Source organism: Daphnia carinata, chromosome 6, assembly GCF_022539665.2.
Source record: "Daphnia carinata strain CSIRO-1 chromosome 6, CSIRO_AGI_Dcar_HiC_V3, whole genome shotgun sequence".
Taxonomy (NCBI): domain Eukaryota; kingdom Metazoa; phylum Arthropoda; class Branchiopoda; order Diplostraca; family Daphniidae; genus Daphnia; species Daphnia carinata.
In genome coordinates, this window is record NC_081336.1 from 3,161,420 (window position 1) to 3,188,574 (window position 27,155).

General features: G+C 39.7%; 6 protein-coding genes and 1 long non-coding RNA gene across 7 annotated transcripts; 6 read left to right on the forward strand and 1 right to left on the reverse strand.

Moving 5' to 3' along the window:
- Nucleotides 1–782: 782 nt before the first annotated feature.
- Nucleotides 783–1,971, forward strand: LOC130689474 (thioredoxin reductase-like selenoprotein T). Its single transcript, XM_057512422.1, has 5 exons — nucleotides 783–797; nucleotides 972–1,083; nucleotides 1,152–1,270; nucleotides 1,385–1,580; nucleotides 1,643–1,971. Exons 1-5 carry the CDS (start codon nucleotides 783–785, stop codon nucleotides 1,756–1,758), a joined length of 558 nt encoding a protein of 185 aa, XP_057368405.1. The 3' UTR covers nucleotides 1,759–1,971.
- A 576-nt stretch (nucleotides 1,972–2,547) lies between these two features.
- LOC130689553 (cullin-3-A-like) lies at nucleotides 2,548–6,116 on the forward strand. Its single transcript, XM_057512492.2, has 14 exons — nucleotides 2,548–2,793; nucleotides 2,872–3,069; nucleotides 3,126–3,311; nucleotides 3,377–3,580; nucleotides 3,648–3,827; nucleotides 3,892–4,086; nucleotides 4,152–4,499; nucleotides 4,563–4,670; nucleotides 4,736–4,977; nucleotides 5,049–5,175; nucleotides 5,241–5,410; nucleotides 5,478–5,616; nucleotides 5,688–5,815; nucleotides 5,875–6,116. Exons 1-14 carry the CDS (start codon nucleotides 2,728–2,730, stop codon nucleotides 5,897–5,899), a joined length of 2,316 nt encoding a protein of 771 aa, XP_057368475.1. The 5' UTR covers nucleotides 2,548–2,727; the 3' UTR covers nucleotides 5,900–6,116.
- A 35-nt stretch (nucleotides 6,117–6,151) lies between these two features.
- On the reverse strand, nucleotides 6,152–7,803 carry LOC130689600 (large ribosomal subunit protein uL2). The gene is made up of 5 exons (XM_057512554.2): nucleotides 7,685–7,803; nucleotides 7,365–7,545; nucleotides 7,050–7,191; nucleotides 6,645–6,863; nucleotides 6,152–6,476 (listed from the first exon to the last, which is right to left on the reverse strand). Exons 2-5 carry the CDS (start codon nucleotides 7,500–7,502, stop codon nucleotides 6,202–6,204), a joined length of 774 nt encoding a protein of 257 aa, XP_057368537.1. The 5' UTR covers nucleotides 7,503–7,545; nucleotides 7,685–7,803; the 3' UTR covers nucleotides 6,152–6,201.
- A 583-nt stretch (nucleotides 7,804–8,386) lies between these two features.
- On the forward strand, nucleotides 8,387–13,320 carry LOC130689623 (ATP-dependent RNA helicase DDX3X-like). Its single transcript, XM_057512581.2, has 11 exons — nucleotides 8,387–8,499; nucleotides 8,621–8,673; nucleotides 8,735–8,814; nucleotides 8,881–9,437; nucleotides 9,621–9,970; nucleotides 10,146–10,271; nucleotides 10,341–10,485; nucleotides 10,555–11,041; nucleotides 11,133–11,303; nucleotides 11,378–11,527; nucleotides 11,999–13,320. Exons 1-11 carry the CDS (start codon nucleotides 8,455–8,457, stop codon nucleotides 12,124–12,126), a joined length of 2,292 nt encoding a protein of 763 aa, XP_057368564.1. The 5' UTR covers nucleotides 8,387–8,454; the 3' UTR covers nucleotides 12,127–13,320.
- Nucleotides 13,321–16,516: 3,196 nt separating this feature from the next.
- Nucleotides 16,517–17,603, forward strand: LOC130689608 (uncharacterized). Its single transcript, XM_057512563.2, has 3 exons — nucleotides 16,517–16,758; nucleotides 16,843–17,194; nucleotides 17,258–17,603. The coding sequence occupies exons 1-3, from the start codon at nucleotides 16,567–16,569 to the stop codon at nucleotides 17,302–17,304; spliced, it is 591 nt and encodes a 196-aa protein (XP_057368546.1). The 5' UTR covers nucleotides 16,517–16,566; the 3' UTR covers nucleotides 17,305–17,603.
- A 2,324-nt stretch (nucleotides 17,604–19,927) lies between these two features.
- On the forward strand, nucleotides 19,928–21,083 carry LOC130689594 (F-box only protein 6-like). The gene is made up of 4 exons (XM_057512547.2): nucleotides 19,928–20,272; nucleotides 20,353–20,593; nucleotides 20,650–20,782; nucleotides 20,858–21,083. The coding sequence occupies exons 1-4, from the start codon at nucleotides 19,954–19,956 to the stop codon at nucleotides 20,993–20,995; spliced, it is 831 nt and encodes a 276-aa protein (XP_057368530.1). The 5' UTR covers nucleotides 19,928–19,953; the 3' UTR covers nucleotides 20,996–21,083.
- A 728-nt stretch (nucleotides 21,084–21,811) lies between these two features.
- LOC130689632 (uncharacterized) lies at nucleotides 21,812–22,399 on the forward strand. The gene is made up of 2 exons (XR_009000765.2): nucleotides 21,812–22,048; nucleotides 22,117–22,399. It is a non-coding gene; the product is annotated as an uncharacterized LOC130689632 (long non-coding RNA).
- The last annotated feature ends 4,756 nt before the right edge of the window (nucleotides 22,400–27,155 follow it).

Below are 27,155 nucleotides of genomic sequence, written 5' to 3' on the forward strand. Positions count from 1 at the left end.
AAAGTGTACCACGATAGTTTGGGTGACCTCGTTTTGAAACCACGTTAACATTCTACTAACTGGCTATATATTCTTGTCTTACTTGCCAAAATATAGGCGACCTCTTGTTCCGCTATTGTTTCCAAGGAGACGTGAATGCATTTCGCGCTCCCGTCCTGTTCGAAGCTTCATGATAGCGATCAGTGGGTGTACAGCTAGGTCATTATAAAATAGTTAAAAAGGGTTAAAACAGGTTCAGTGTAGGGCAGGTCAATAAAACAGGTCGGTATAAGGCAGGTTAGTATAAGACAGTCCAGCATGTCGTAGGTCAACGTCTCGTAGGTCAGTATCCGCTATGTGTGTATTGTGTAGTTGTCTTCCCCGGATGGCAGGTATCGCAGCATGGAGCAAAATCAATTATAACGGAAGACATTTATTATCTCTGACTTGTCTAAGGTACATCTACGACCTTATTTGATTTTAAAAATCTAGAATTCTCCTTTCATAAAATTTAATTAAGGATGCAGAACCGCTCAAAGCCTATCCCATAGATTAGCATACCCGAATGCGTTGAAGATGATTCAATATCTCATCACTGATCTCTACGATTTGATTATCATCCCACCACAACTTTTTTAATGTCTTTTAAGTAAGAATTTCCATGGCAGTGAAATGTTACCCAACAATAATGATTCTTTAGACAACTACGTTGTGATCAGAGATTAAAACCGATAGATGTCACCACTTACCGCGACCGGTGAAAACTGTGCCGGCCCTAAAGCCGTATTCATTATTTATTGACAATGACTAGGAGTTTGGTAGTTGCTACTGCTAGAAAGGAACCATGGTTAAAGTTTAACCCGTAGCCATCATAATCTGTAACTGAAACTTGAGCTTTGTACACTTTCTTTCTTTCAGCCTTGAAATGGCTGATCGAAGCCGAGCACCATTGTACGGTTTGGCCGTTCTTCTTGTTACATTCGCCTTAAAAGATTTCTTCCTTCCAGCTGAAGTTCAGCCAGAACAAAATTCGGTGCAATCCAAGGAGATTCCGAGCTTGCATCTTAATCGATTTGTTGGACCTTCGATCAAGTTCACCTTTTGGTAAAAGTAATTTGTTATCCAAATTGAATGTCAACTAATACATTGATCATTATGTAGTTCTTCTTGAGGTTACCGAAAGGTGTTTGAGCAGTATGCTGCAATTCTTCAACATAAGTATCCATCATTGACAATTGAAGGGGAAAACCATCCTCCACCCTTCTTAAACCAAAAGATTGCTCAATTTCTGGTATTTTTTTTTTTTCTAAATGGCTTTTTCAACACAAATCTGTTAAAATTTTATGGTTTTTTGTTTTGTTATTTTGCTATACATTTTATTTATTTATTTTATTTTTCATTCTAGGGAATTGTGAAAATACTGCTCATTCTCCTTGTGGTTTCCGGTACCAATATTTTTGAGCATTTAGGTGTGCAAGCTCCATCAGCTTGGGAGTGGACTCAGCAGAACAAGTTTTATGCATGTTTGATGACTTTCTTTCTATGCAATGCAATTGAAGGGCAATTGATATCAACTGGAGCTTTTGAAATTATATTAAATGGTGAGATGTCTCAGTAAACTGTTATCATCTCAAGTTTGCCTATCATCACTTTATTGTTTCAGATGTTCCCCTTTGGTCAAAATTGGAAACTGGTAGAATACCACAACCCCCTGAACTCTTTCAGATGATTGATAACCATCTCAGTATGGCCAGCCCACAATTGAGTTTGGATTCATAAATGCTGTGTGGTGTTTATTGTTACAATTTGTTTGAGTCTAAGCCCTTGTGGATATGATGATTTCTTTGAAAAGTAGTGGAAACTACTGAAAGCGATCGGATGTTTCACCCACAAAATGCTTCGTATGAGAACACGCGTAACAATATAGCACTTGTCATCTTGTGAGTTTTTCATTCCATTAAGTAAAATAAAATAAACTCTAGTCTGAAGAAACGCGTCTTTAAGGAAAGTGGAATTATTGACATTTTGGTTTCCATTAGGCCGAATGAACTATTCGGATCTCTTTGTCAGTGTGTTGCATCTTTCTGATTAGAATATAGAAAAGGGTAATAGAAGGAGCAAATGGTTGGATAAATTGAAACAAATGAGAATTATGCGTGCTACAGAAATGCGTCAAAGAATTGTTTGAAGTTCTACGAGAAGATAAGTAAACTATAAACGAATATTCTGTGTTGTTTTTTTTTTCTTATTACTTTATCTTCTGTCGACATAATGCTTGATACTGCTTCCTTCATTCTTGTATATTACTTCGGGTTTTCTTTTTGAAAATTTCTTCATTGGTAGTGTTGGTAGATTTTACACATAGTTTTATCCGTTCCTCAAGATATCTCTATTGTTGTGTTACACGTGGAATCCAAAGCTATCGCAAAAGGATTGTATTTAAGTACATACTGTTATCCTTCAGTGCTTATCTCACTGTAAACACAGGCGCGGTGAGACGATCTCATTGCCTGTTTAATTTGGCCGTGGTACGTGATTGTATAGGTTTAACCCGATAGATGGCAGGGCAAACGTTAGATGTTGGAAGAAGAAGAGAAGTTTGCCTCTAGGGTTGCCCCGTTTTTTGCTTTTTCAAGGGGGCAATATAGTTTGATGGAAACATTTTAGAAGTTTTGAAAGTATCACAATATTCGATCTGTTAATTTGTAATTTTTCGCATTGTTAGTAAAAATTCAAGGGGTTTTCACGATGATGAAAGGTGGTCTCGGTGGTGGTTCAAAGAAAGAAGGCAAAATGCGGATTCGTGCATTCCCTGTAATTCTATTTTCTACATCTATTTCGTGGTGTTGCTGAAATACCGTTGTTATTGTTTCTTTGTTTTTCTCCATTAAGATGACGATGGACGAGAGATATGTGGAAAACATTTGGAGTTTATTGAAGAATGCCATTCAGGAAATCCAGAAGAAGAATAACTCAGGTCTCAGTTTTGAAGAACTTTACCGAAATGCTTACACCATGGTTCTCCACAAGCATGGAGAAAGATTGTATAATGGCCTTAGAGAAGTTGTCACTCATCACTTAGAATCTAAAGTAAATCAATGAGAATTTCATATTAACTGTATATCTAAAGAAATTTCATTGCATAGGTACGTCAAGATGTTCTTGATTCCTTGCACAATAATTTTCTTCAAACTTTAAATCAAGCATGGAATGATCACCAGACTTCCATGGTCATGATTCGTGACATTCTTATGTACATGGATAGAGTGTATGTTCAGCAAAACAATGTGGACAATGTTTACAACTTAGGATTGATTATTTTTCGTGATCAAGTAAGTGGTGACCTGGTTATTTTTCTTACATACATTTCTTTACATTTTAAAACTGTTTTCTTTAGGTGGTTCGTTATGGAGGGATTCGTGATCACCTAAGACATATTCTTTTAGAAATGGTTGTCAGAGAGCGCAAAGGGGAAGTTGCAGATAAGCTTTCTGTAAGAGCTGCTTGTCAAATGCTGATGGTACTGGGTATAGACAGTCGTGCTGTTTATGAGGAGGACTTTGAAAGACCTTTCCTTGCTCAATCTGCAGAATTCTACAGGGTAAGAAAATATGGGGTTACATTACATCTTTTGACTTCTTTTCACAAATCGAATTTTATGTCTTTAGTCCGAGAGTCAGCGATTTCTTGGTGAAAATTCAGCTTCTGTCTACATAAAAAAAGTAGAGGCTCGCATTAATGAAGAGTCGGAAAGAGCCAAACATTACTTGGACGAGTCAACTGAGCAGCGAATCGTTGCAGTTGTAGAAGAAGAACTCATACAGAAACACATGAAAACCATCGTAGAAGTAAAAAACATACTTAAGAATTCATTTTAGTTCTCAGAAGGAAATGATAATTTTATTTGATAAGATGGAAAACTCTGGCGTTGTCCACATGTTGAAATGCCAAAAAACGGATGATCTGCACTGCATGTATAAATTGTTAGGTCGCGTATCCGATGGTTTACGAACCATGGCTAGCTGCGTCAGCGCGCATTTACGAGAGGAAGGTAAAGCATTGGTCAACGTTGACGAGTCGGGTGCAAACGCTTTGAACTTTGTCCAGGTATTTTTCCTACTTATGCATATGTTACGGGAACGTATTGTTTACTATTTTATTATACTATACAGAGCCTGTTGGATCTTAAAGATCGCTACGACACTTTCCTGGTCAAATCCTTCATAAATGACCCCATCTTTAAGAAGATGATCTCCTCCGATTTTGAATACTTTCTAAACTTGAATTTGAAATCTCCCGAGTATTTATCTCTTTTCATCGACGATAAGCTCAAGAAGGGTGTCAAAGGAATGACAGAGCAGGATATTGAGTTGGTGCTCGACAAAACCATGGTTTTGTTCCGTTTCCTTCAAGAAAAGGATATTTTTGAGCGTTACTATAAACAGCATTTGGCCAAGCGTCTACTTCTTAACAAATCTGTTAGCGATGATAGTGAGAAGAATATGATTTCCAAATTAAAGGTATGGATTTATTCGTCGCAAATTTAACAAATTCTCAATTGTGAATGTTGAATTCCTTTTCAGACTGAATGCGGATGTCAATTTACGTCGAAACTGGAGGGCATGTTCAAAGACATGTCTATTTCGAACATGTTGATGGAAGACTTCAAAAATCACATTCAAACATCAGGAGTAAAAAAGGAATGAAAATGTCAATGAGTAAAAAAATCAACCTAACTTGAATTTATATTGATCAGACATCTCTGTGCGGAGTGGATTTGAGCGTACGTGTACTTACCACTGGGTTTTGGCCAACACAGTCTCCTGCAACTTGTACGCTGCCTTTGGCACCGCGAAACGCGTTCGAAGTATTTCGCCGCTTTTATTTAGCTAAGCACAGTGGCCGACAATTGACGCTGCAACCTGGACTCGGATCCGCCGATCTAAGTGCTATTTTTTATGGACCCAGGCGAGAGGAGTCCGAATCGAAGGAGAAATCGTAAGAAAATTTATGTGTTACTTTACTGATTGGAAAACTGAACATTTGGACCTGCTTGTATTTCTATGAAGAGATGGTCCCAGCTCGTCAACTTCCTCGACCTCAGCCAATGGACCACGCAAACATATAATCTCAGTCTCGACCTATCAGATGTGTATCCTTATGCTGTTCAACACAAGAGATAGGTTGACATACGAAGTAAGTACTGAAAACGCAAGGTGTCAGAACTCAGAAAATATTCAAGACGTTTCCTTTCATTCTAGGATATCATGAACGAAACTGACATCCCGAAGAAAGATCTGGACCGCGCATTGCAATCGTTAGCAATGGGCAAGCCTACCCAGCGCGTGCTGGTTAAAAGTCCGAAGGGTAAAGACATCCTTCCGAGTTCGATCTTTGCCGTCAACGACAGTTTCACATCCAAACTACACAGGTTTCTGTTTGTGCTTCTTTAATCCGCCAATCTTTCGATGTAAAAAAGAACCCAATTTCTATTTTAGAGTGAAGATCCAAACGGTTGCAGCCAAGGGCGAATCAGAACCTGAGAGAAAAGAGACGCGTTCTAAGGTCGACGAAGATCGCAAACACGAAATTGAGGCAGCGATTGTACGCATTATGAAAGCAAGAAAAACTATGCAGGTAACGTCGATGTGCTTGAAGATGTAGAAATTGACTGACTAATTAATTCGTCATTGCTTTTTGCTTCATAGCACAACGTGTTAGTAAGTGAAGTTACTGAACAATTAAAAAGCCGATTCCTGCCTTCGCCAGTTATCATCAAAAAGCGAATTGAAGGTTTAATTGAGCGTGAATATTTGGCACGCACTCCAGAAGACAGGTTGGTAACGAAAATACTATTGTCGAAGTTGCATGTTAATGTTTCTTTTCTGTTTTTAGGAAAGTTTATACATACGTGGCCTAGTTCAACTCAGTTCGCTTCATTACAATTAAACTGGTTTCCCCAATTGCCTACTGAAATTTGGTTATTCGTATGCTGCATGATGGTTACTGTAAATAAAGTTTTTCGCTATCAGAAAAACTCATGCGACTCAGTTTTATCAAGTTAAGTTTCACCAACAACTAGAGCTAACTTACTGGAAAATTGGATTAATTAATAAAATAAATTCATTTAAATTTCATCTAATCATTGTAACAGAAGTTATTTAACAGAAAATTTGGTCAGCTCCAACGTGTATTGGTAGGAGGTACAAGATGACATTACATTTAATCATCTCCCTTGATTTCAACTTTACCACCACGGATACGACCCGTCCGCCTAGCAGCGATAAGACCAACTTTGCGACCAGCGGGAGTGCTTCTCTTGACGGTGGAGGCCTTACCAATGTGCTGGTGATTACCACCTCCGTGAGGATGTTCAACGGGGTTCATTGCCACACCTCGAACAATTGGCCAGCAGTTGCGCTTAGCCTTGTACTTGTGGTAAGCACGACCAGCTTTCAAGATAGGCTTGTCGATACGACCACCACCAGCAACAATACCTGTTTATAAAACCTAATTCAGTAAGTGTTTTTTGATTCTCCTAAATTTAAGGAACATTATATCTGCTCAGTAACAGCCTCTAGTTAAAAATCATAGAATCTCATAGATGGATGAATTGCATTTCATCAAAGCCCGGTAGTTTAAATAATTCCTCCACAATTACTTACCGACCATGGCGCGGTTGTTGGACGAAATTACTTTCTTGGCTCCGGAAGGCAATTTGACACGGGACTTTTTGGTCTCGGGGTTGTGTCCGATGACAGTTGCGTAGTTACCCGAGGTACGGGCAAGAGTACCGCGATCACCATGTTGCTCCTCAACGTTGCAAACAATGGTACCTTCAGGCATAGTGCCGACAGGTAGAACATTGCCAATTTGGAGGGTAGCTGAAATTTAAAAGAACAAGAACCAAGTATTGTAGTTTTGGCTTAAATATTGCATTGAAGGATGTACACATTAATTAATTCTCAGAAACAACCTCTAGATGGATAATTATCATAGCCCTTCAGCATTTGATTTTGTTTACATCACTGTTCACCAGTAACTAAAGAAAACTGTAATGCAACTCATACCTTTCTTGCCACAGTAGATGAACTGGCCGGTGTACATGCCCTCAACAGCCAAAAAGTTCTCCTTCCTGGTCTTATATCTGTATGGGTCCCGGAAGTGGACTACAGCTAGAGGAGCTCCACGACCAGGATCATGGATGATGTCCTATTTCAAAAGTCACTTGAATTACTTTTCACACTCAAACTACCATATTAAAAATTATGCTATGTTCTCAGAAACAACCTCTAGATGGATAATTATCACGACCACTCAGCATTGGATTAAATATTTACATCACTGATTTTTTCACGGCACTAATTATCACTCCCAACACATACCTTGACGACACCCTTGATGTAGCCATGTCGTTCGGCGAAATCTTCAGGACGGAACTTGGGGGCTCCTTTACGATGTTTCGAGTGGGACTTGAAGATTCCTCCGGCACCTTTACGCTGGGCACGAATAACACGACCCATGTTGTATTTTGTTGAAGGTTACGAGCGGCGAAGTAAATTCAGCCTGTCAGAAATATATGTAAACAGATTCGAATAAACTAAGAATAACGTAAAAATTTGATAAAGAAAACGCAACTTATAAGAAGATAAACTATAAAGAGATGTGTTCAATTTACTTGGATTTAGTAACTAATTTAACTTACCAAAATGCTGCAACCTTTCCAACGAGAGCTTGGAAGAGACAGATGGAGTTGAAGATACTTTTTTCAACGAAGGGAAGAAGAAGTAGATCCCTAAACACATTAACTTAAAGCTATTATTTTGCCTCGCCATCGCGTCAGCAAATCACTATAATGAACTGATTGCTTTTTTTTCCTATCTCACCTTATGTGAGGTAAATTGCAGAACAAAATAATGTTCAGGATTGATGCGTTTCGGTTTTTACGTAAAGTTTCTTGATAATGGTGGAAACTAAATTTGAAGGTGGTTGCCCTGAGATTGTAAAAATGTGAATAAAACTATTAGTCTTACGAAATCTGCCTCATAACTATTTTCTTTGAACAACAACATTTTTATAAAATAAATATGAATAGGATAATTAAAACATTCGAGATGTATTGCATAACTTAAAGTGGTATCGCGCATTAAGATTTTGTGCTTTACATTTTCGTTTTATATTGATGCTTAAATTTAAACAATTTCTAGTAATATCAAATTCTGTTTACACGTTGTTTTAGTTTTTTTTTTAAAACCAATGATAGGGTCTTAAAAACTGCAACTATAAAGAAAGAATGAAAAAAAGGACTTCACAAAATGCACCGATGTCTGGTGTTTAGGGAGTGGCCTCAGAGGTTCTAAAGATCGCCGTTATTGGCATGTACCAGCACCATTTCCTCTTTCTTTGTGACGAGGTCGGTAAGGTTTTTTTCTACATCGAAAAAGGAAGCTTTTATTCGATATTTGCAAGCGTACTATGAGTAGTGTACAGATTCAGAATGGAACGGGTCTAGAGCAGCAGGTAATTATTTACATTTTCATACATCAAGAATTATTTCGACAATAACGGCTGCATAATATTTCGACGTTATGAGTCATTGTCTCCTCAGTTCATGTTCTCATTTTTACAATTCACTTTTCAGTTTGCTGGTCTGGACTTGAAGCAAGGCGGCCACTTTGTCGCTCCTGGAGGAAGGTAAGATCTCATTTTGTTTTTAAAAGATATTGAGATTCTAATGTTACTGGTATTCAAATAGTCGTTATGTGCCTCCTCACCTGAGATCTAGCAGGGGTCCAGGATCTGAAGATAAACCGTTTTCTGTCCCACAAGATAGAGGTATTATTTTGAGTGATATTACATCAATGGTAGCTTAATATTTTCTGTGATTATGAAATATGTTAGCAGATATCCCAAACGAACGTGATTTTAACAAAGAAGCTGGTCGGGGTTATACCCAAGCAACAAATTCCTATAGAGGTGGCAGTGCCCAACGTGGAGTGCCCAGCGCAGCTGGTGGTGGTTACCCCAGACGTGGTGGATTCAATGGAGGTGGAGCGAGTTACAGTGCTAGGCCTCCCCAAAGATGGGAGGGAGAATATGAGAATGGTGGAGGCTGGAATGGAGGTCCTCAGCCACCTCAATGGAATGCTGATGCTCCTCCACCTGTCATTACAAATGAACGTTGGCAAGAGCCACCACCCCCAGCTGGTCAATGGATGGCCAATGATCGCTGGAAAGAACCCCAAAGGGGTGCGACGACGACCGGCAGCCGCGGCGGCGGTTACGGAAATCCTCGTTGGAAAGAATCTAGCGAATCCGATTGGACTACGCTTACTGCCAAAGATGATCGAGTAGAACTGGAAATGTTTGGCACGGGCAACTCCGGCATTAACTTCGATAAATATGAAGATATTCCCGTGGAGGCGACGGGAAATGACGTACCGTCTCACATCAACACGGTAAGAATAAGCTCATATACAACAGCACTTGACATAGATGATGTAACAAACAATTCAATGGTTCCTACTGAGAAAAAGTGTACAAAATTCTTCATGTGGAAATATTTTTCTGATAGATTTAATTTTTTAGAAATAGCTGTAAAGTTTAAAGGGAAACTAAAATTTTCTTGTAATGCGTTCCAGTTTGAAGACGTCAAGTTGACTGAGATCATCCGCTCGAATATTGCTTTGACTCGCTACGATAAGCCGACGCCTGTCCAGAAATACGCGATTCCGATTATTCTGGCACGCCGTGATGTCATGGCTTGCGCCCAGACTGGCTCAGGCAAGACAGCAGCGTTCTTGGTTCCGATATTGAACCAGTTATTTGAACGTGGACCCGTGGTAAGTGCTGCTGCTGGACAACGCTCATACGCCCGTCGCAAGCAGTACCCGCTGGCTCTGGTTCTAGCACCCACTCGCGAGCTGGCCACGCAAATCTACGATGAAGCCAAGAAATTCGCCTACCGATCCCGTGTCCGACCATGCGTGGTGTAAGTCTTTAAACTTTATTACTAACTGTCTTTTGCTATGATGATTTTACAGACATTTGAAACCTGAATTTTACTGGGTGGACACCTTATCTTATTGAGCTTGTTTAATAACTGGTGCTATGTTAGCCATAGCAACAGTTGTATCTTGTAAGTGACAATCATTTGGGATATCTAGGTATGGCGGTGCCGATGTGCGTCAACAGATGCAGGACTTGGAACGAGGCTGCCACTTATTGGTTGCCACTCCCGGCCGTCTTGTAGACATGTTGGAACGTGGCAAGATTGGCCTTGAGCACTGCAAGTATGTGAAAGCAATCTTATGGTCGTAGCATTTCGTAACTCACCCCTGATTCTTACATTATTCTTTTAGCTTCTTGGTGTTGGATGAGGCTGACAGAATGTTGGACATGGGTTTCGAGCCCCAAATTCGTCGCATCGTTGAACAAGACACTATGCCTAAAACTGGAGAGCGCCAGACACTCATGTTTTCGGCTACGTTCCCAAAAGAGATCCAGGTCGGTATTTTCATTCAATTCGAGTGTTTTAATGAATGAACCTAACGTTGTGATTGTGATTTTAACTAGATGCTTGCGCGCGACTTCTTAGAAAATTACATTTTCTTGGCAGTTGGACGCGTCGGCTCGACTTCAGAAAACATTACGCAAAAGATCGTATGGGTGGAAGAACATGACAAGCGTTCTTTCCTTCTCGATTTGCTAAATGCTTCTGGTCTCAACAAATTCAACGGTCAAGTTGATAGCGATACGACAGAGCACGAGCAGCTGACGCTGGTTTTCGTCGAAACAAAACGTGGAGCTGATGCGCTGGAAGAGTTTCTGTACCGTGACGGATATCCGGTGACATCAATCCACGGCGATCGCAGTCAACGTGAACGTGAAGATGCGCTCAAACGATTCCGTTCGGGCAAGACGCCTATACTCGTGGCTACAGCTGTTGCTGCCCGTGGCCTTGATATCCCCCACGTTAAACACGTCATTAATTTCGACCTTCCCTCGGATGTCGAAGAATACGTTCATCGCATTGGTCGTACCGGCCGAATGGGCAATCTCGGTATGTTCATTTATTTTTATTTTGCTAGGTCTTTGCATCATTTCAACATCAAAACGTTAACATTGAAATAATTGCGGATGAATTGTTCCAGGCGTGGCCACTTCGTTTTTCAATGACAAGAACCGCAATCTGATTCGTGATTTGGTCGAATTGATCATTGAGACGAAGCAGGAACTACCTTCGTGGCTTGAAGGCATGGCCATGGACATGAAGCACCAATCTGGCGGATTGAACCGTCGTGGTGGTGGTGGAAGAGGAGGCGAAGATGATTTGGCACGTACTTTATCTTTCGTTGCATTCTAAACATCATTTTTCTTTGTTAAAATTTCGTCTTAAGGCGATTCTCTGGTGGTTTTGGATCTCGAGATTACCGCACGTCGCAGACGACTACCGGTGGCAGCACACGTCCTGGTGGCTCTGTTGGCGGTCCACGTACCAGTGGCGGCGGATCCTACCCCAACTACAGTGCCCCACCTCCCAATCACGGTACCCGAAACTTCTTTTTATCTTATTGAATATCGAGAGCGATTTGTATCTCCTATGTTCTCTACGTTGTTTCTCGTTGCCTTCTGCACGCTTCCCTCTCTCTTTTGCTAATGCGGACCGAACGAAAACAAAAAACCTTCCATCACCCTGAATTCAGTTATCTTTATTGGGTTTTGTGGCATTTTCTTTACTGTCTAGAGCGCATCAATTGTTCAGAGGATTCAGGGTGTTGGTTTCGTTCAATCGATACAAACGCCCTGCATCTTCTGATTTTTTTTTTGTTGCCTGCACGGCAGGAGTCTTTCACGAAAGGCTTCTTCCTACCCACCCCAATAATGCTCTAACATCAAAGATGAAATGGTTTTTTTTTTTTTTTTTTTCAATTATTACTTTTTTGTTTGAGATGGGACCAGCGTTGAGCAAATAAGACTGGGATTTTTTGTCTTTTGTCTTTTTTATCTTAATCAACAGTTGTTCGGATGGCGCCCATGCCTTCTATGCCAATTTTCACAGGAGGATATGGCGGCTATGCTCCAAGCGGCTACGGCTATGCACCGCCTCACGCTCATCACGCCGCCCCCGACTGGTGGGGCCAGTAAAAGAAAGTAGAAGAAAAAACCTCGACGGCGACTACATTTTGTTGGAGAAAATGAAAAAACAAAAAACAAAGAGAGCAACCCTGGATGCGTCGTTCTTTCTCGATACGGGACGATGGAAACGAGGTTGGTCTGACAAATGCCGAGAAAAGCTCTTTTTCTCAAAAACAACTTCGACGTTGGTAGTGATTTAGAATTATTTTTCGTCCTCTTTTTTCCTCCCCTTTACACTTCTCTTTTGAACTCTATAATATTTCCCGTCTCAATGGTTTTTTTTTTCTCTTTTTTTTTTAGGGTACTCGTAATAGTCTTCTATTTGCAGCACTATTTACTATCCTAAAAAAAAAAAATTCCCTTCCCTCTTTTTTATGCAAACAAATTATTCTAAAATGTATCGTACGCCGCCGCTCTGCTCTCTTTTTGCCGTCCCTTCAGGTGGATGTCCGCGTGTGATACCCTCTGCACAATGATGGCATTACTCGCACGTGACGTCCTTTTGACAAAAGAAAAATCGTTTGGGAGGGACGCGTTTAACAGGTCCTAGCCTTCCTACCCCACCCCGTTTATATTTCACTTCCTTACTACCGTAGTTTAAAGACGAAACAAAATAATTTTTTTGATTTTGGCACACGCAGATGTTGAATCCCAGTTAAATATCGCCAAGGTTTCAAAATTTTTTTTTTTTTTTCTCCTCTATATCTATTTTTTTTTTTCTATCACTTGAAAGAGACGAGTTGCAGTTTCGACCACTGATGGGCTTTTCTCAAGATGTAATTTTTTGAGATCAAGACGGCTGTTAAAAAAAGAAAGCGACGAACTACTACTACTACTGCTAGGGGAAAAATTATAATTATCTTTTTTTTTTTTTTTTGGTTCTTTTTCTAACGAAACGTAAGCACATTGTGTACCACGGGTGTCGTGCCTAGAAGAATAAGAAGTTCAGAAAAGGCTAGGCCAGGCTGGGTTTTCGCTCTAGGTGAATAATATCGTTTGTGTCTTATTCCCCAATCGTCACCTCGCGTCCGTAATAATAAGATCTTTAATTATTAGTATTTTTTTTTTTTTTTCATTTCTTTTCTCGTGTGTGTGATGCAAACCTTAAGTAACTCCCTTGAATTTGTTTTATCGAAACCACTCGAGACTGCGAATTCTTTAATGCGTTCTTTAATCGAACATTTTGGCATGGTTAACTTAAAACTAGTGTTTTTGATTTGTCTGTTTTATTTGTTTTAACAGACAAACACTTCTCGGAGGCCAATTTGTTGTTTTCATTGTTGCCCTATCAGAGACGAGGAAAGAAAAAAAAATTAACATATTTTTTTTTTCTTTTCGTTTGTGGTCTTTTTTTTTTCTTTTTTCATCGTGAAAGAAGATCTAAAAAAAAAAAAAAGAATACAAAACCAAACTGCTGTGATACGTCGGGCACGACAGTGTAAAATGCGAGAAGGAGACAGATACTTGTTATACCGGGTACACACACAGGTAGTGCTGCGTTTTTGTGAGCATTATTCCTCCACATTCTTTCCCTTTTTTTTGTTGTTTGTTTATTTCCGGTATGAGAGCCCACACGTTAAATCTCTTCAACATTTATGGATGATTTTTAGGTTGCAACTTCCCCCCCAATTTTTTTCCAGTTTCTGTAGTAAAAGCGTTTCTTTTTTTTTTTTTTTTTTTTTTGTGTTTGATCGAGAAAATAGAAAGAAAAGACGATCGAGAGGAAAAGTGTAGAAAGTTTGATTGAGGAATAGGTAAAAATCGTCTGCTCGCATTCCATAGCTCTGCTGACCACTTATATTTAGGGAAAATTGTCGAAGGGACTTGTTTATTTTAAACGAATGAAATTCAATCGGCACACTTTTTGCGTCTTGAGAATGTGTTTGTTTTAAGAAGACGAATTGAATTTTTTTACCATAGCAACGGGAATGGAAGTGATTTTTTGCCTTCTGTCGATAAACGCGCGGTTTCATCCCCCTCCTCCCAGCCCCTCACGCGAAAGTCTAGTCTCATCAGAAAAAAAAGAAAAACCCTGTTGTGCATTTTTCCCTCTTTCCCGATTACATTATAGCGAAGTACACAACCGATTACAAAAGAAACGTAACAGTTAACTTCATCTTCCTTAATCCTGGCAGGTTCCAGTCTTTCCCTCGTCGATTTGTTTCTTTTCTTTTAAACAAAAATTATTATTTTTTTTTTTTTGCAGCTAGTAGGCCCGAATTAAATATCCCGCATGTCGTCCCGTCTCCGTTGCTCATGGAACAAAAATTTTGATGGGATTGAGACTTTGACTCGTTGCGGAGAACCAACGTGAATGTTGGTTGTTCATTTAACACACAAAAAAAATTCTCGAATCTGAAGGGGGAAAAAATTTAAATTTCCAGAAAATTGCGGGGAGAATCAAACGTACCAACTGCCAAACAAAAAAAAATAGGGAAGTTTTAATTCTTTTGTTCTTTTCCTTGTGCGTCCTCTTAGTTATGGGTTTCTTGTTTTCGTGTTTCTCATGGGGACGGAGCGCATTCGATTTTGCCAGTGCACTGTGGATTAGGCGTGTAATTCGTCGGTTGTGTTCTCGTGTCTTGACTATTAATTTTCCTCACCGTCCCTCTTGAACCCCGTAACGTCAAAAGAAAGCAAGACATAACGATTATGTGGAGGGATGGATACTCGTTCGTTTCATTTGTCTTGTTTTAATTACTCCTCTCGTCTGAGCGCCGGTCGAAACATGTTTGTTTGTTCCACTCGTCTTTAGCGAGCATCTGATCTCTAAAAGAAAGAAAGCAAAAGAAAAACATTGAAGTTGACACACACACACACACACATACATACGTCTTTCAGGATAAATGATGTAACCCGCTAGGCGCGCCCATGCTAGATTACACGCATACACAATGGGATTTGGGGGGTTTCCTTTCATGTTGATACCTGTGGTACGGCCGTCTTGGTTGCCCCAGTGCCTCGTCGAACAAGTAACGCTCTTTCATAGACCCGTAAAAAGATGATTTTCCTTTTTTTTTTTTTTTTACTTAACTATAATTAATATTTTTTTTGTGTTATACAATCAAATATTTTTCTCATCCGCTGCCGACGCCAAAGCGTGTCCTTCCAAAACGGGTTGTTCGTTTCCTCCCTTCATTTTTTGCGTGTTTTCTTACATCATCTTCCCTTCCCCGCCTCCGCCTTAATTATGATTATTTCCCTCTCCCTCCATCCCCCCGTTTTCCCCTTTTGCCTATTTAAAACGAAGCAACAAAATTGCGTTCATTTGCCGGAACAAGACTTGTGTGGCGAGGCGGAAGACGTGATTGAAAAAGAAAGACAAAACAAAACAAAAAAAAAATCGCTTAACATGGAAAGGAAACGAGTTCACTCTCTCCCGTCTTCTCTCGCCTTTTGTCACACTTAATTATTTTTTTTTTTTAAGAACCATTTCTCTCTGGTCCAACTCTTGATTACGAAGAAGGGAAACAGAAACTATTCTCTGCCAAAGTCAGTCTTTTTTAGGCGCAGTGCGGTACGATGCATCTCTCTTCACACACCTTTATTATTTTTTTTTATTTTATTTTTTTTTTTGAATTTCCTTTACATTTTTCTCTTTCCCACCAATTCATCCCCAAATTGTAACCCCCCACCCCCTCATGTAGACACCCCGCCCATCCCGTTGCATATCTCTTAAATGGTTCATTTTTTTCTCTCCTTTCTCTCTTCTGCGCAGAACACACATTTTCTGTCATTCGTAATTGTATCAATTTTTTTCTTATAACGAAAAAAAAACATTGTACGTCGAAGGCCGCCCTTTCTTGTACTAGGCTATTGCTCTAGTGTGTAGACGACGAGGTCCTACACTGTTTCCGTTGTCGTTGTCGTCGTCATGAAATTCAGCGAGGAAAAACAAATACAAGAATGCTTCCTATATCTGGGTGTTTTTAACGACTTCATTTGCATTTTTTGTTTTTGACGGAAGTTGTGGCCATTACAGATGCTGCCAAACGTGTTGCCATAATTTTGTTTTAATGTTCCACTCTTTAGTTCTTTTCTAGATGAAGGAAAAAAGAAAAAAGCAACGTGGGGTACCATGAATTGTTCACGTGATTTTTCATGTCGACCAGACCAAAGGGGGGATATCCAAGATGTTGACCTCTCCAGCCCGGGCAGTCGGATGTTTAGGTCAAATGTGGATGCAGAGCTGAGTTTAGTTTTGGTTGTTGTTTTTCACAGTCGGTTTCCATGCCAAGGCGAACGGTCCGTTTCCAAGTGGAGGGAAACGTGTCGTAACGCGGCGATGACTGTATAGGAATTGGGGAGGTGCCACATAGCGACAGCAACAGTGGTGGGAAGCAGTCTGGCGTTTTCCTAGAAATCGGTAGCAGCGTGCAGAAGCCGGCAGCAGTAGCAGTTGGTCAGTCGCGCGATTGACATCGACACCAAACACTAGCAGCAAGCGCCATGCAACGTCACGCAGCGCACACGTCCTTCTATCTCTGCCTGTTGTCCAGCTGCTTGGTTCTTACGGTCAACGCGGTGCCCGTCCCGAACACAGGGAAACCATCCACTCAGACGGCTGGCGAAGAAAGTTCCAGTTTCGGCATCCCGTATGAATTTCCTGATGATTATTCAATCAGTCTGGAGGAAGCACTTGTAAGTTGATGCCTTTTGGTTTATCTTGATCTGTTTAATCGCAGTTGGTGTTGTATCCTTATGTTGTTGCTTTGCATTTCAAAGGCCACCCGGAAGGAGTTTGCCAGTGCGGCAATTCTGAAGATGGTCACGGACATCATGAACGAGGTTGCACAAGGCAAGCGAGTACGAGAAGAGATGATGGAGGCAATAGAAGATCTGCAGGGCAGGCTGAAAGGTCAACACGAACAAGACGTGATCCAGATTCCGCTGGATACGACGGGCCAACATGTACGTGACGACAGCAGGCGATCAGAGTCCAAAGAGAAGAGACCCAAGTCCTGCAGAGATCTACAAAAGGCTGGCCATTCACTCAGTGGATTTTACCTCGTCAGAGGAAAGGCTCAGCAACGAGTGGACGTTGTCTTTTGCCCGTTTAGCAACGACACCGAGAACGGTAATCATTTCGCACAACAATCAAATTGCAAATGTTTTCAATTTTTCTTTTGTTTTTGTGCAGATAATTCGTTAGTCGTTGAAGAAGCCATTGAATTTGTTGCAGCCTAGGATATCATGCATACACACACACAAAAGAGGCAAATCTCCCATATACATATATAAATATATCTAAAGCAAATTTATTTTGACATGCATTGTTATTATTAATTGGATGGTGACGCGCTGACGTTTTAAACCCACTTAGTTTGCATACCGACTGTTGTTCGGAGCTGGATCGTACATGTATTTTGTGGCTCGTATAAGAAGATTCGCATTAGTATTCAGTCATTATTTTGAAAAAAAATACCGTTTCTTGTTCTGTTTTTATTTGTTTCTCAACTGAATACAAACTATTTGACGTTGTTAAACGATGAGTGTCCCCTAATTTGTCTCGTGCTAAAAAAAAAAACAAAAAAAAAAATGAAATCAGTCGTCAAGTGGGAAAGAAAAAAGAGATCTAAATAATTCTTTTGACCTATTGGCTGTTTATACCAAAACTGTTCGATAGGAATTGGGAAGTCCTCAACAACATGCTGTGCTGACGAATACAACCTGACTGACTGTCTGAGTATCAAATATCTTTTAGAGTCGGGATAACCGTCTAGCATACATATGATTGTATGCCAAAAGAAGGGTTCATTTGTTTTTCTGGACGCAATGAACTTTTGATTCATCGGTTCACTAGAATGTGATTGGGAAATCAGTGGGATGTGATGTGGTATACATCAAGATTAAAGATGAACTGCCTTTATGGACGTGAACTAGCGACATTTTCGTTGGACGTTCGTCCTTTGACCAAAGCCGATGTATACCGAAGACCACCCTGACACGTTACAGTTTTTTTGTAAATGAGATTGGTTCTTCGTGATATTTTACGCATTAGAAATGTTTTCTTTTAATATTACATTCTAGTAGTGTAGACTGCACAGTGTGTTGCCGAATTTTTCTAGAAAGATGCCTTCATCCGTCGTCTGCTATTTTGTTCTTTTCAGTGTACCGAGTGCAAAAACATGTCCGTCGTCGTCATAACTATTTCGAGCAAGCCAGACAGAGAAGGTCTCGACCGATTTCTCCCCGGGTCAGTTCTTTTTTGCAATTAATTTTTTTTGTAGTTGCGATTAGAATATGTTGTAGACAAAATCATGTAAAGAAGTAATCTCGCATGAAAGAAAATATTCCGACATTCCGGTCTTTGTGTCCTCTTCCCAGAACGGTGCGTAGTCGAGAAAACTTCATTCGCGGAGGTTATTCGCTACTGCGTTTGTTTCCAAGGTTAACGAGATTGTACAAGAGTATCCGGTGGGGGAAATTATTGAAGAGAAAATTTTGATGAAATTTAAGGGGAAAAAAAGCTTGCATCCCGTATCAAAGGACGTGATTATTAGGGCCATACTCGTTGAACTTGGTGAACCTGAACAACTACAGAATTTGATATCAAATAAATAGATCTTAATTTCTATATTTTTTTTTCTGTAAAGCTGCCAGATATCAAGATGTTCGAAACATGAATAGTATAAGTTTCTAAAATTCAAAAAACAAAATTCTGTTTTCTGGGGTGTGAACTCTTGACCAAGATCACGACATTTGATTTATTTGTTGACAGGAAATAGAGCGACTGAAGGCGGGGAAAATTTGTCAAGCTGACGACCAATTACTTTAAACCGATCTTCCAGAAGCCTCGTGTACAGCTCCTGGATGTGCTCCAAATCGGTAAAATCCATTAGCTCTTTAGATGGATACTGCGTTCTTACTGAAATCCTTGCCCCTTCTAGTGAGATATCTAACGCTGTATAAGCCCTCCTGTAATATGTAACAATTAAGCCACCAGGGGACAAAGTTTTTGCAAACAAAAATTCACGAAAAAAGGGCTGTGAGTAAACTTACGGTAACAAGGCCTTTTGACAAAAATCTCGTTCATGATTAATTGGCAAAAACTTCGGCTTTCCTAGAACGAAAGGATTTCCCGCCGTGTCTACATACGTCTTCGTAAAGACGTCTTCTGCTCAATGAATTGTGTCAAAACGGGTAACGTGAATACGTCGGAGTGACATCCGTCAGTGTACAAAAACAATGTCTACATCGAAATCCAGCCTCTCCTGGACGGTGTGTCACTCTTCAACCAATGGTAGGAAGCCAATTTCAAATAGAGTACTACTCGTGGAACAAGGATGTCCAAATTAACCACTCAAACCATTTCTGTCCACTTCTGGTTATTGTTTATAATAGTAGAAAGCTCATGTAATAACCTAGTAATTTATGCTCTGCGTTTCCTTGTTCTTGTATAACATGGTTGCATTTGACGTACTGAACACGATCGCATCCTTGAAGGCAGTACACTACGGCGAAGCATTAAGTAGTACTAGTCAAGTAATTTCAGCAAGTACAGGATTCGGCTTTGAACAGTTAAAATCAATTTCTAAAATATCCAAAGCTTATGACGTCAATGGTTGATTGCGCCCTGAGTAATGCTAACGCACATCGATTTTTTCTAATCGGGTCATATAGTTGTCATTTAACTTGTATTGATGTGAATAAAGAGAGGGCTTTGTTTATAAGCAGGAAATTAGTAAAAAAATTTCGAAACCTTTGTATCTTTCTGGATCCATTCCGCATCGAGTCTCGCATTTTAGGTGCTCGTCGTTTCTCTTTTGCATTTCAGCGACGTCCTATAGTTGATTGTTGTCATTTGACGTCTTGGAAACGTTGGTGTATTGTAAAATGAGTCAGATTGAAGATCGTCACATCATTAGCGAGTATAATGGACTGTATTTTTGTGACACGTTTATTGCGAGAGAACTAGTAGTACTTATTCTTACGCAAGTGGATTATAAAGGAGTTATTGCCAATTGTCGACTTGTTTGTAAACAGTGGAACTCCATAATTACAGACCAGTTGTTTTGGAAGCATAAAACTGTATCAGAAAAAAGAAAATGGCCTAGTCTCCCCCGTGATTGCAATTTTCCCGGGATCTTCTATGCTAGTATTTATATTTATGATGCTGTTGGTAGAAATTTAATTCAGAATCCTAATGGCAAATGTAGGTTTTCATTGTTTGTAATGTGATTGCAAATGTTGCTGTTTTAAAAAACTGTTACTAAAAGCCTGCTATATACCCAGATAGGTTACAACATTGGACAGTTCTTAGCAAAGCAGGAGATGGATTTGCATTCGAGCAGCCTCCTGTTGGCTCTGACGTTGTACCTTTGGAAGCTGAAAATGATTGCAAGCTAGTTGAAAATGCTTGTTTCGCAACATCATACCACTCTTGCTCTAAGGAACAAATAATTGATTTGTCAGTGTTGGGTTTCTCTCTAGATGTCTTTAAACAATGCAAACCAAAAATTTACTTTAAAGACTGGTTAGTGTAATTCCAATATCTTGGGTTTATAGTCTTCTAAATTCTTTTGTTTACAGGTATGCTGGTCGCTTTGACTGTGGATGTGTTTATGAATGCACATTCTCACTGCTAGATGAAGCTAAAAATGTGATAGATGATTTCCAATTTCGTACCAGTATCAACCAGTGGGAAGGTAGAAAATGGCACAAGGTCAGTACTCTTTTACACAGTTGCTTCTTCTATTACACTTGCTTGTGTTACAACTAACATTACCTTACTCTTCAGGTGGAACATTGCTTTAAAGAATACCCGGAAAACGTACGCTATGTAAAATTTTATCATGGGGGAACAGATCGTAAATTCTGGGCCGGTCATTATGGAGTGAAAATGACTGGGGCCTCCGTCATCGTTAGCTTTATTTGATGGTGTACCCTGTCCCTGTATTATATAATTTCCGTATCTGAACCAAACATACAATTCACAGTTCCTTGTAATGAGCCAAGTATCCACTGGTTGTGTACTGATTTTGTTGACAAATATGTACTGGATTTATCACTTTCAACACCAGTTACTGCCGTCGCGTTAAAAGTTTACTGCAAAAGGGAAACGTTAGTCAATTCGAATGATAAAAAACAAGAGAGATAGTTGCTGTTAGTCGGCCAATTGCTTTTCTTTCTAAATGCTAGCAGATGTATTCCTTAAGTGAGGAAAAAAGGGTCAATGTTAGGGTCTATCTTTACTGCCTTATTGGTAGTTATTTAATATTTAAACCCAATGACAACATTAGATTCTGTAGTATGAATTTTGTTACCACACTCAACACCTTAAAAAAAGGGAAACAAGAACTAACTTGCCAAAATTTGAAGAAAATTGATCCAAAAAATCAAGTAATCCCAGATGTATAAAAAGTAACTCTTCTGAAGGTCTTTTCATTTCTAGTTCCTCTACATAGTTCAAGATCTGGTATTGGTGTGGACCACAATAGTTCTACCTTTTTACTTCCCCTGAAAGAACTGCAAGTTTGTCTTGTAAGCTCTATAATTCACAGGTTGTGCTATTTATATTGAATTAACATCTATTTTCAGAGTTGAACGTAACTTGAACAGAAATTAAATAAATTGAAGGAGAAGAAACTAAAATGGAAAAATAAAAAGAGGACTCAAAATCTCACAAACCACTAAGCAGTCTGTGTGTGTGAAAACAGAAATTTCTGAGCCAAGAATAACAAGTACACTGCCAAAGCCAATTTTCAACAGTGAAGGCGGTTTTCAGCAAATTTGATTTGGAGAACTAATTACTCCATTACCCATTCTGAAAAAGACCTCTTTATATCCAAAAGCAGCAATGATTAAAATTTAAAAAAACGTCAAAGAAAAAGTGAAAATCTTGGAAGGCAAAGGTGAAGTTGAGAAGGCAAGAAGCATTGAAGGGAAACAGGCATGGAGAGGTTCTCTGCAAAGAGCTGAAGGAGTTAAGGTAAAATTTCAATTTGACAAAAAAAATTTAAGATCTTCAAAAATTTTTGCCTTTCTGTATTATAATAGGAAAAAACGATGTGAATTGCTTGCTAAGTCAATTAAAAAACGCTATAAAATCAAATCACAAAGTAAAAAGAAGTGGACGAATGCACCGAAGAACAGAAAAAGAGAAAAGCCAACATTAAGAAAAATTTAAAAAATAGAACCTAAACTAATGAAAAAAGGCCAATTTATCGTATTAATGACCGAAACTGACTCTTGGATGAGTTAACTCGTGTTCTGTGATGTGCAAAACATGTGATAGTTTTGTATGAAAATAAACTGGCATGGTTTCCATGTTCGATGAAAATTTGAAGTAAAAAAATTTCGATTCATTTAAAAAGGTTTAGTGACTTAGTCATTAACATCAACCACAGACACATCACATTAATCACAGACTCATAAAAAAAGGTCTTTCATGGTGGAAAATACTTAAAATTGATTTTTTATTATTAGTAACTTTGTTAGCAACAAGACATAACATTATAATATTAGTTCTATAAACATTATTTATCAAATGTTAATAATAATGAACTAGCCTACATATAAACATATACTAGTTTTCAACGCCCGCCAAAAGTCCCTCAACCCTATTTCTATTGGCGTTCATGCATGTAGTTCTTTCCTTTGTCCGCGAGAGGCACTGTAACTAGAGTAAGCATTTGGCTTTTTCTGCGTCAGTAGGGATAGGGCTAAAAGCATAGTACACCACGAACCAGTGGTCTTTATCTATGAAAAAAGGGTCAATGTTAGGGTCTATCTTTACTGCCTTATTGGTAGTTATTTAATATTTAAACCCAATGACAACATTAGATTCTGTAGTATGAATTTTGTTACCACACTCAACACCTTAAAATAACTTGCTGGAAACCTATGTAATCCCAGATGTAGCACCCGTTCCTCTACAGCTTGGTATGCCGTTTACCTTTTTTCCCTTATTTGCTTGTAGCTCTATCTTGCATTTGAATTAACAGCTTTAGAGTTTAGACGAAATTTAAGTAATTTAATCTCATAGCAGTGGCGTGTGATAATAGTGAGATGGACGAAATTATGGCAATCCGTTTTACGGTCCGATATCGCCATCTAACGGTCGATAGCAGTAAAACAGAAAGAAAGGCCGATATTTTTTTTTTTTTGAGGGGGGGGGGTTAAAACGGATTGCCATAGATTGCATCAAACTTACCCATTCGGCAAGTCAAGTGTGCATATGTTTTTCTTTGATAATTATTTTATTTTGCTACTATGCTTGGTAAACTGCAATCCTGCCCAATATTTTTGCCTTTGCATTTTAGGTCTCCTCTTAGGTGATCTATACCTGATCCTGTGTTTTAAAGTGATCTGCTTTCACAGCTACATTTCTGTGTTCTTTTCTGTTGGTCTATGGTTCTGAATTGAGGCAAGTATATCTATTATGCTATGTCACTAAGTACTATAGGGAAGGGAATAATTGAAGTTGATTGAGGTCTATTCTGATTTTCCTGATATCCATCTCAACAGGTTTTTATTTGCTTTTCAACATCCATTTCATAGTGGTACATGTGGCTTTGATTAATATTACTATAAAGACTGCCGAAAATGGGTGTGGTACGGAAACCCAGAAATGGCATAGGTTCAACATTAAACATGGATTAGGTACTTTTCGGTTTTTTGTCTATCGAAAAAGTATTTTTAATGCTATTATTTTGCATTCACAGAATTTTAGCGGGGGATCAAGTCAAGTCTGGAAGTGTTACAGGATGGAAGAGTGAGCCTACAGTTGAAAAAACACAGAGTGCATTACCATTAAGGTATGAGGTAAAGTAATAGAGTATGCACATTGTCTAATGAGAAGTACCATCTTGTGTAAATGAATCTTGTATAACAGCAATCCCTTATAGTTCTGTCACAGCTAGAAGCCTCAAATAATTCTGCTTCTCTTGCTAAACAACAACTTGTCCTTTACATTCAGAGTGTTGGTGAAGCTGGGTACTTAAATGGCCCTAAAGATGTTTCACTTTGCTGGCATTGCAGCGATGAACATCATACATGGACTCTTTAGGTATGAACAGAATTTTCTTGAAAAATTTTTGAATTTATGACGAAGCATTTCTCCTCCTTTTTGCCAACCATGTCTAATCTACAAAAAAAAATTTATCCAATAGGAAAGGATTTTCATATACTGGGAACATAACTATCAACTATGCAACATTCTACAGGTGCTATTTTATCATTCAAGAGCCTTATACAATGATGTTCATTTGCAATTTGTATGGCCTTTCCCAAGCTTCTGCCAGAAGTTGAATCTATGAGTAATGTAAGTCACATGAGCAACAATTGAGATGCTTAATGGTGTTTTTCTTTTCTCAGTATAGGTTAATAGTAACATTGGATCTGAAAAGATTCTTGGTTGGGGCGAGACACTGAATAAATTGTAATGATTGGACGGATGACATGACATTTCTATACATCATTCGGATTCCCGAGACGGTATTTTATATTTAAAAAATTGAAGTGCATATCTGGGCTCCCTTCCTTTCCGTAGCCCCGTTTCCCCTTGACTCGTAATAAGCCCGTAGGGGGTCATGCCCCTACTGTACGGTATATATAAAAATAACATATACCGAGGTTTGGAGGGCTCTGGCCGGAAAGGGGACGTGGGGGTCCGCGTAGTCCGATGATGTGTTCACGGAGGGCGACGTGGCTACCCACAAATCCGAACTAAAGGTTAATCGCTCCTGTAAAAATGTTCCAAATCTTCAGCTCTTCTTCCGGCTTCTCTTAGCCAATCACCGGGTAATCTCCCCGGTGGGTCAACAAGGCAGTGTCTCCCCCTGCCTGGGTTGACGGCAACTTTTGAAAGGGCTATTGTGCCTTTTTAAAGTTGCAAAAATAATTCTAATGTGCAGAGAATTGTCAATAAAATTTTTTTTATAAAATATTTTTTCCAAAAATTGTTTCTTTCATTGTTTGTTTTCGCTGTGTTGACACATTACGTTTATCAACTTTTTTTTTATTTCCGCTACAAATTAACTGATCTGGGGATCGAACCATAGACTTCTTGCGTCGCAGTCCAGCATACTACTGTTATGCCATGGCTGCTCTTATTAATATTGCTTAGGCTTGTGATACATATATAGATATTCAATTCACATTAGCTTATTATTGAATGCACATTAGTTGTTCATAAGTTCATTGTTGGAATAATGGTAAAGCGTGTGGTTGTCATGCTAGAATACTAGGGTTCGATCCCCATATCAGCTAATGAATAGCTAAATAATAAATACAAAAAGTAAATAGTATAAAATCTTTTTATTGTCCCTCCTTCCACCCACATATCCACCACTTTTATATACATTTCAAAATACAGCACACAACATACAATACATACACAAATACACTTAAAACTAACCCGTTGGCTGCCACGCCACCTATCTACAATAGCTACTGTCGCTATCAAAGGGATAGCGACCAAGGGGGCCGCGTGGGCCGGGCTGAGACGGCGATGAGACCTTTACGGAAATGCACATCCCAGGTCTACATCGCCGTCTCGATCAAGGGATTCCCTGTGGTGCATTGCCTTTGGGGCCATTCGGCCAATCTTGGGCAGTGGCGCTGCTCCAACCCATGGCAGATAGACCATGGAGCAGAACAGCGCGGCCCGTCCCTGTCAAGCTATAAAAAAAGGGGATCAAAGCGGGAGGGTGGCAGCCAACGGGTTAATTTGCAAGACATAATACAACATAAAACAAAACACAACCATACCACGAAGACGAGGCGACCACGAGGTGACGAAGGGGCGATAGGGGAGGCGAAGACGGCGTGGCCACGAAGCGAAGACGGGGCGATGGGCGAGGTGGAGACGGGACGACGGGCGAGGCGAAGAAGGGGCGACGGGCGAGGTGAAGACGGCGCGACCACGAGGCGAAGAAGGGCGACGAGCGAGGTGAAGACGGCGCGACCACGAGGCGAAGAAGGGGCGACGGGCGAGGTGAAGACAGGGCGACTGGCGAGGCGAAGTTGGGACGACGGGCGATGCGAAGACGGGATGACGGGCGAGGTGACGACGGGCGTGGCGAAGACGGGATGACGGGCGAGGTGACGACGGGCGTGGCGAAGACGGGATGACGGGCGAGGTGACGACGGGCGTGGCGAAGACGAAGTAGGCTGTGTTCTAAATCGTAAAAGTAAAGAAAAAGAACTAGTTAGTGGGAAATATAAGATAGTTGTTGTAACCAAACGTTGAAAGCAATTTGACTTACTTCTGCTGTCCGATGGCTAGAAAGACTAGGGCCAGCAAATAGGCAGCAGACGGCTAACAGTTGGCAATTCTATGGTTGAATGTTCAATTTAAATAAAAAAGCAAACTATATGAGGCATAAGAAAAATTCAAAATACCAGTAGAAATTGTGTTGAGGTACATGTCTGTGTCTGTTGGTAGGCTAAGTAGAGATTACAACTGCCAAAATGACTGTCATTACAGTTGACACTGCAACGAAGATGAATATGGGGCACCACTCAGATCACGATTGACAGCAGACCATGAGTGGTTAAAGAGTAGAAGAACGATATTATGGTATTCCTACCCATAGGATTTGCATCTTTGGTGACATTCCTCAACGGGAAGTATTCTTTACAAATGAAGTTTCATGAGCTAAACCTTAAAAGCAAACTCCGTCAATGAGATTCTGATAACAAAACATTAGTCTTATACCTCTCAATGAGCACTGGTATAGTTTGATGAATGCAACATAGTAGGTTGCTAATAGTTTTTTGGTTTGACAGCTGGCATAGGTGATTACAAGATATGTACCATAAACACCAAGCATTCTGTGGGCTTCACTTCCAAAACACACTCAGGGATGAAAACGAACAGAAGCATCATTAGATTTTCTTGAGTTTTCCATTGGAATATGACATATTTAACAGAAACTTTCGAACACAGCTTTCACCGCTCCCATATAGTCAGCAAGTAAATAGTGGCACAGCAGCGTCATCTTGTTTTCCAATTAACAACCGAAAAATTCATCAAAATTGAAAATCTTGCTTTTTTGAGACGGGAACTGCACTGATGTGAACTCTTTAAACAT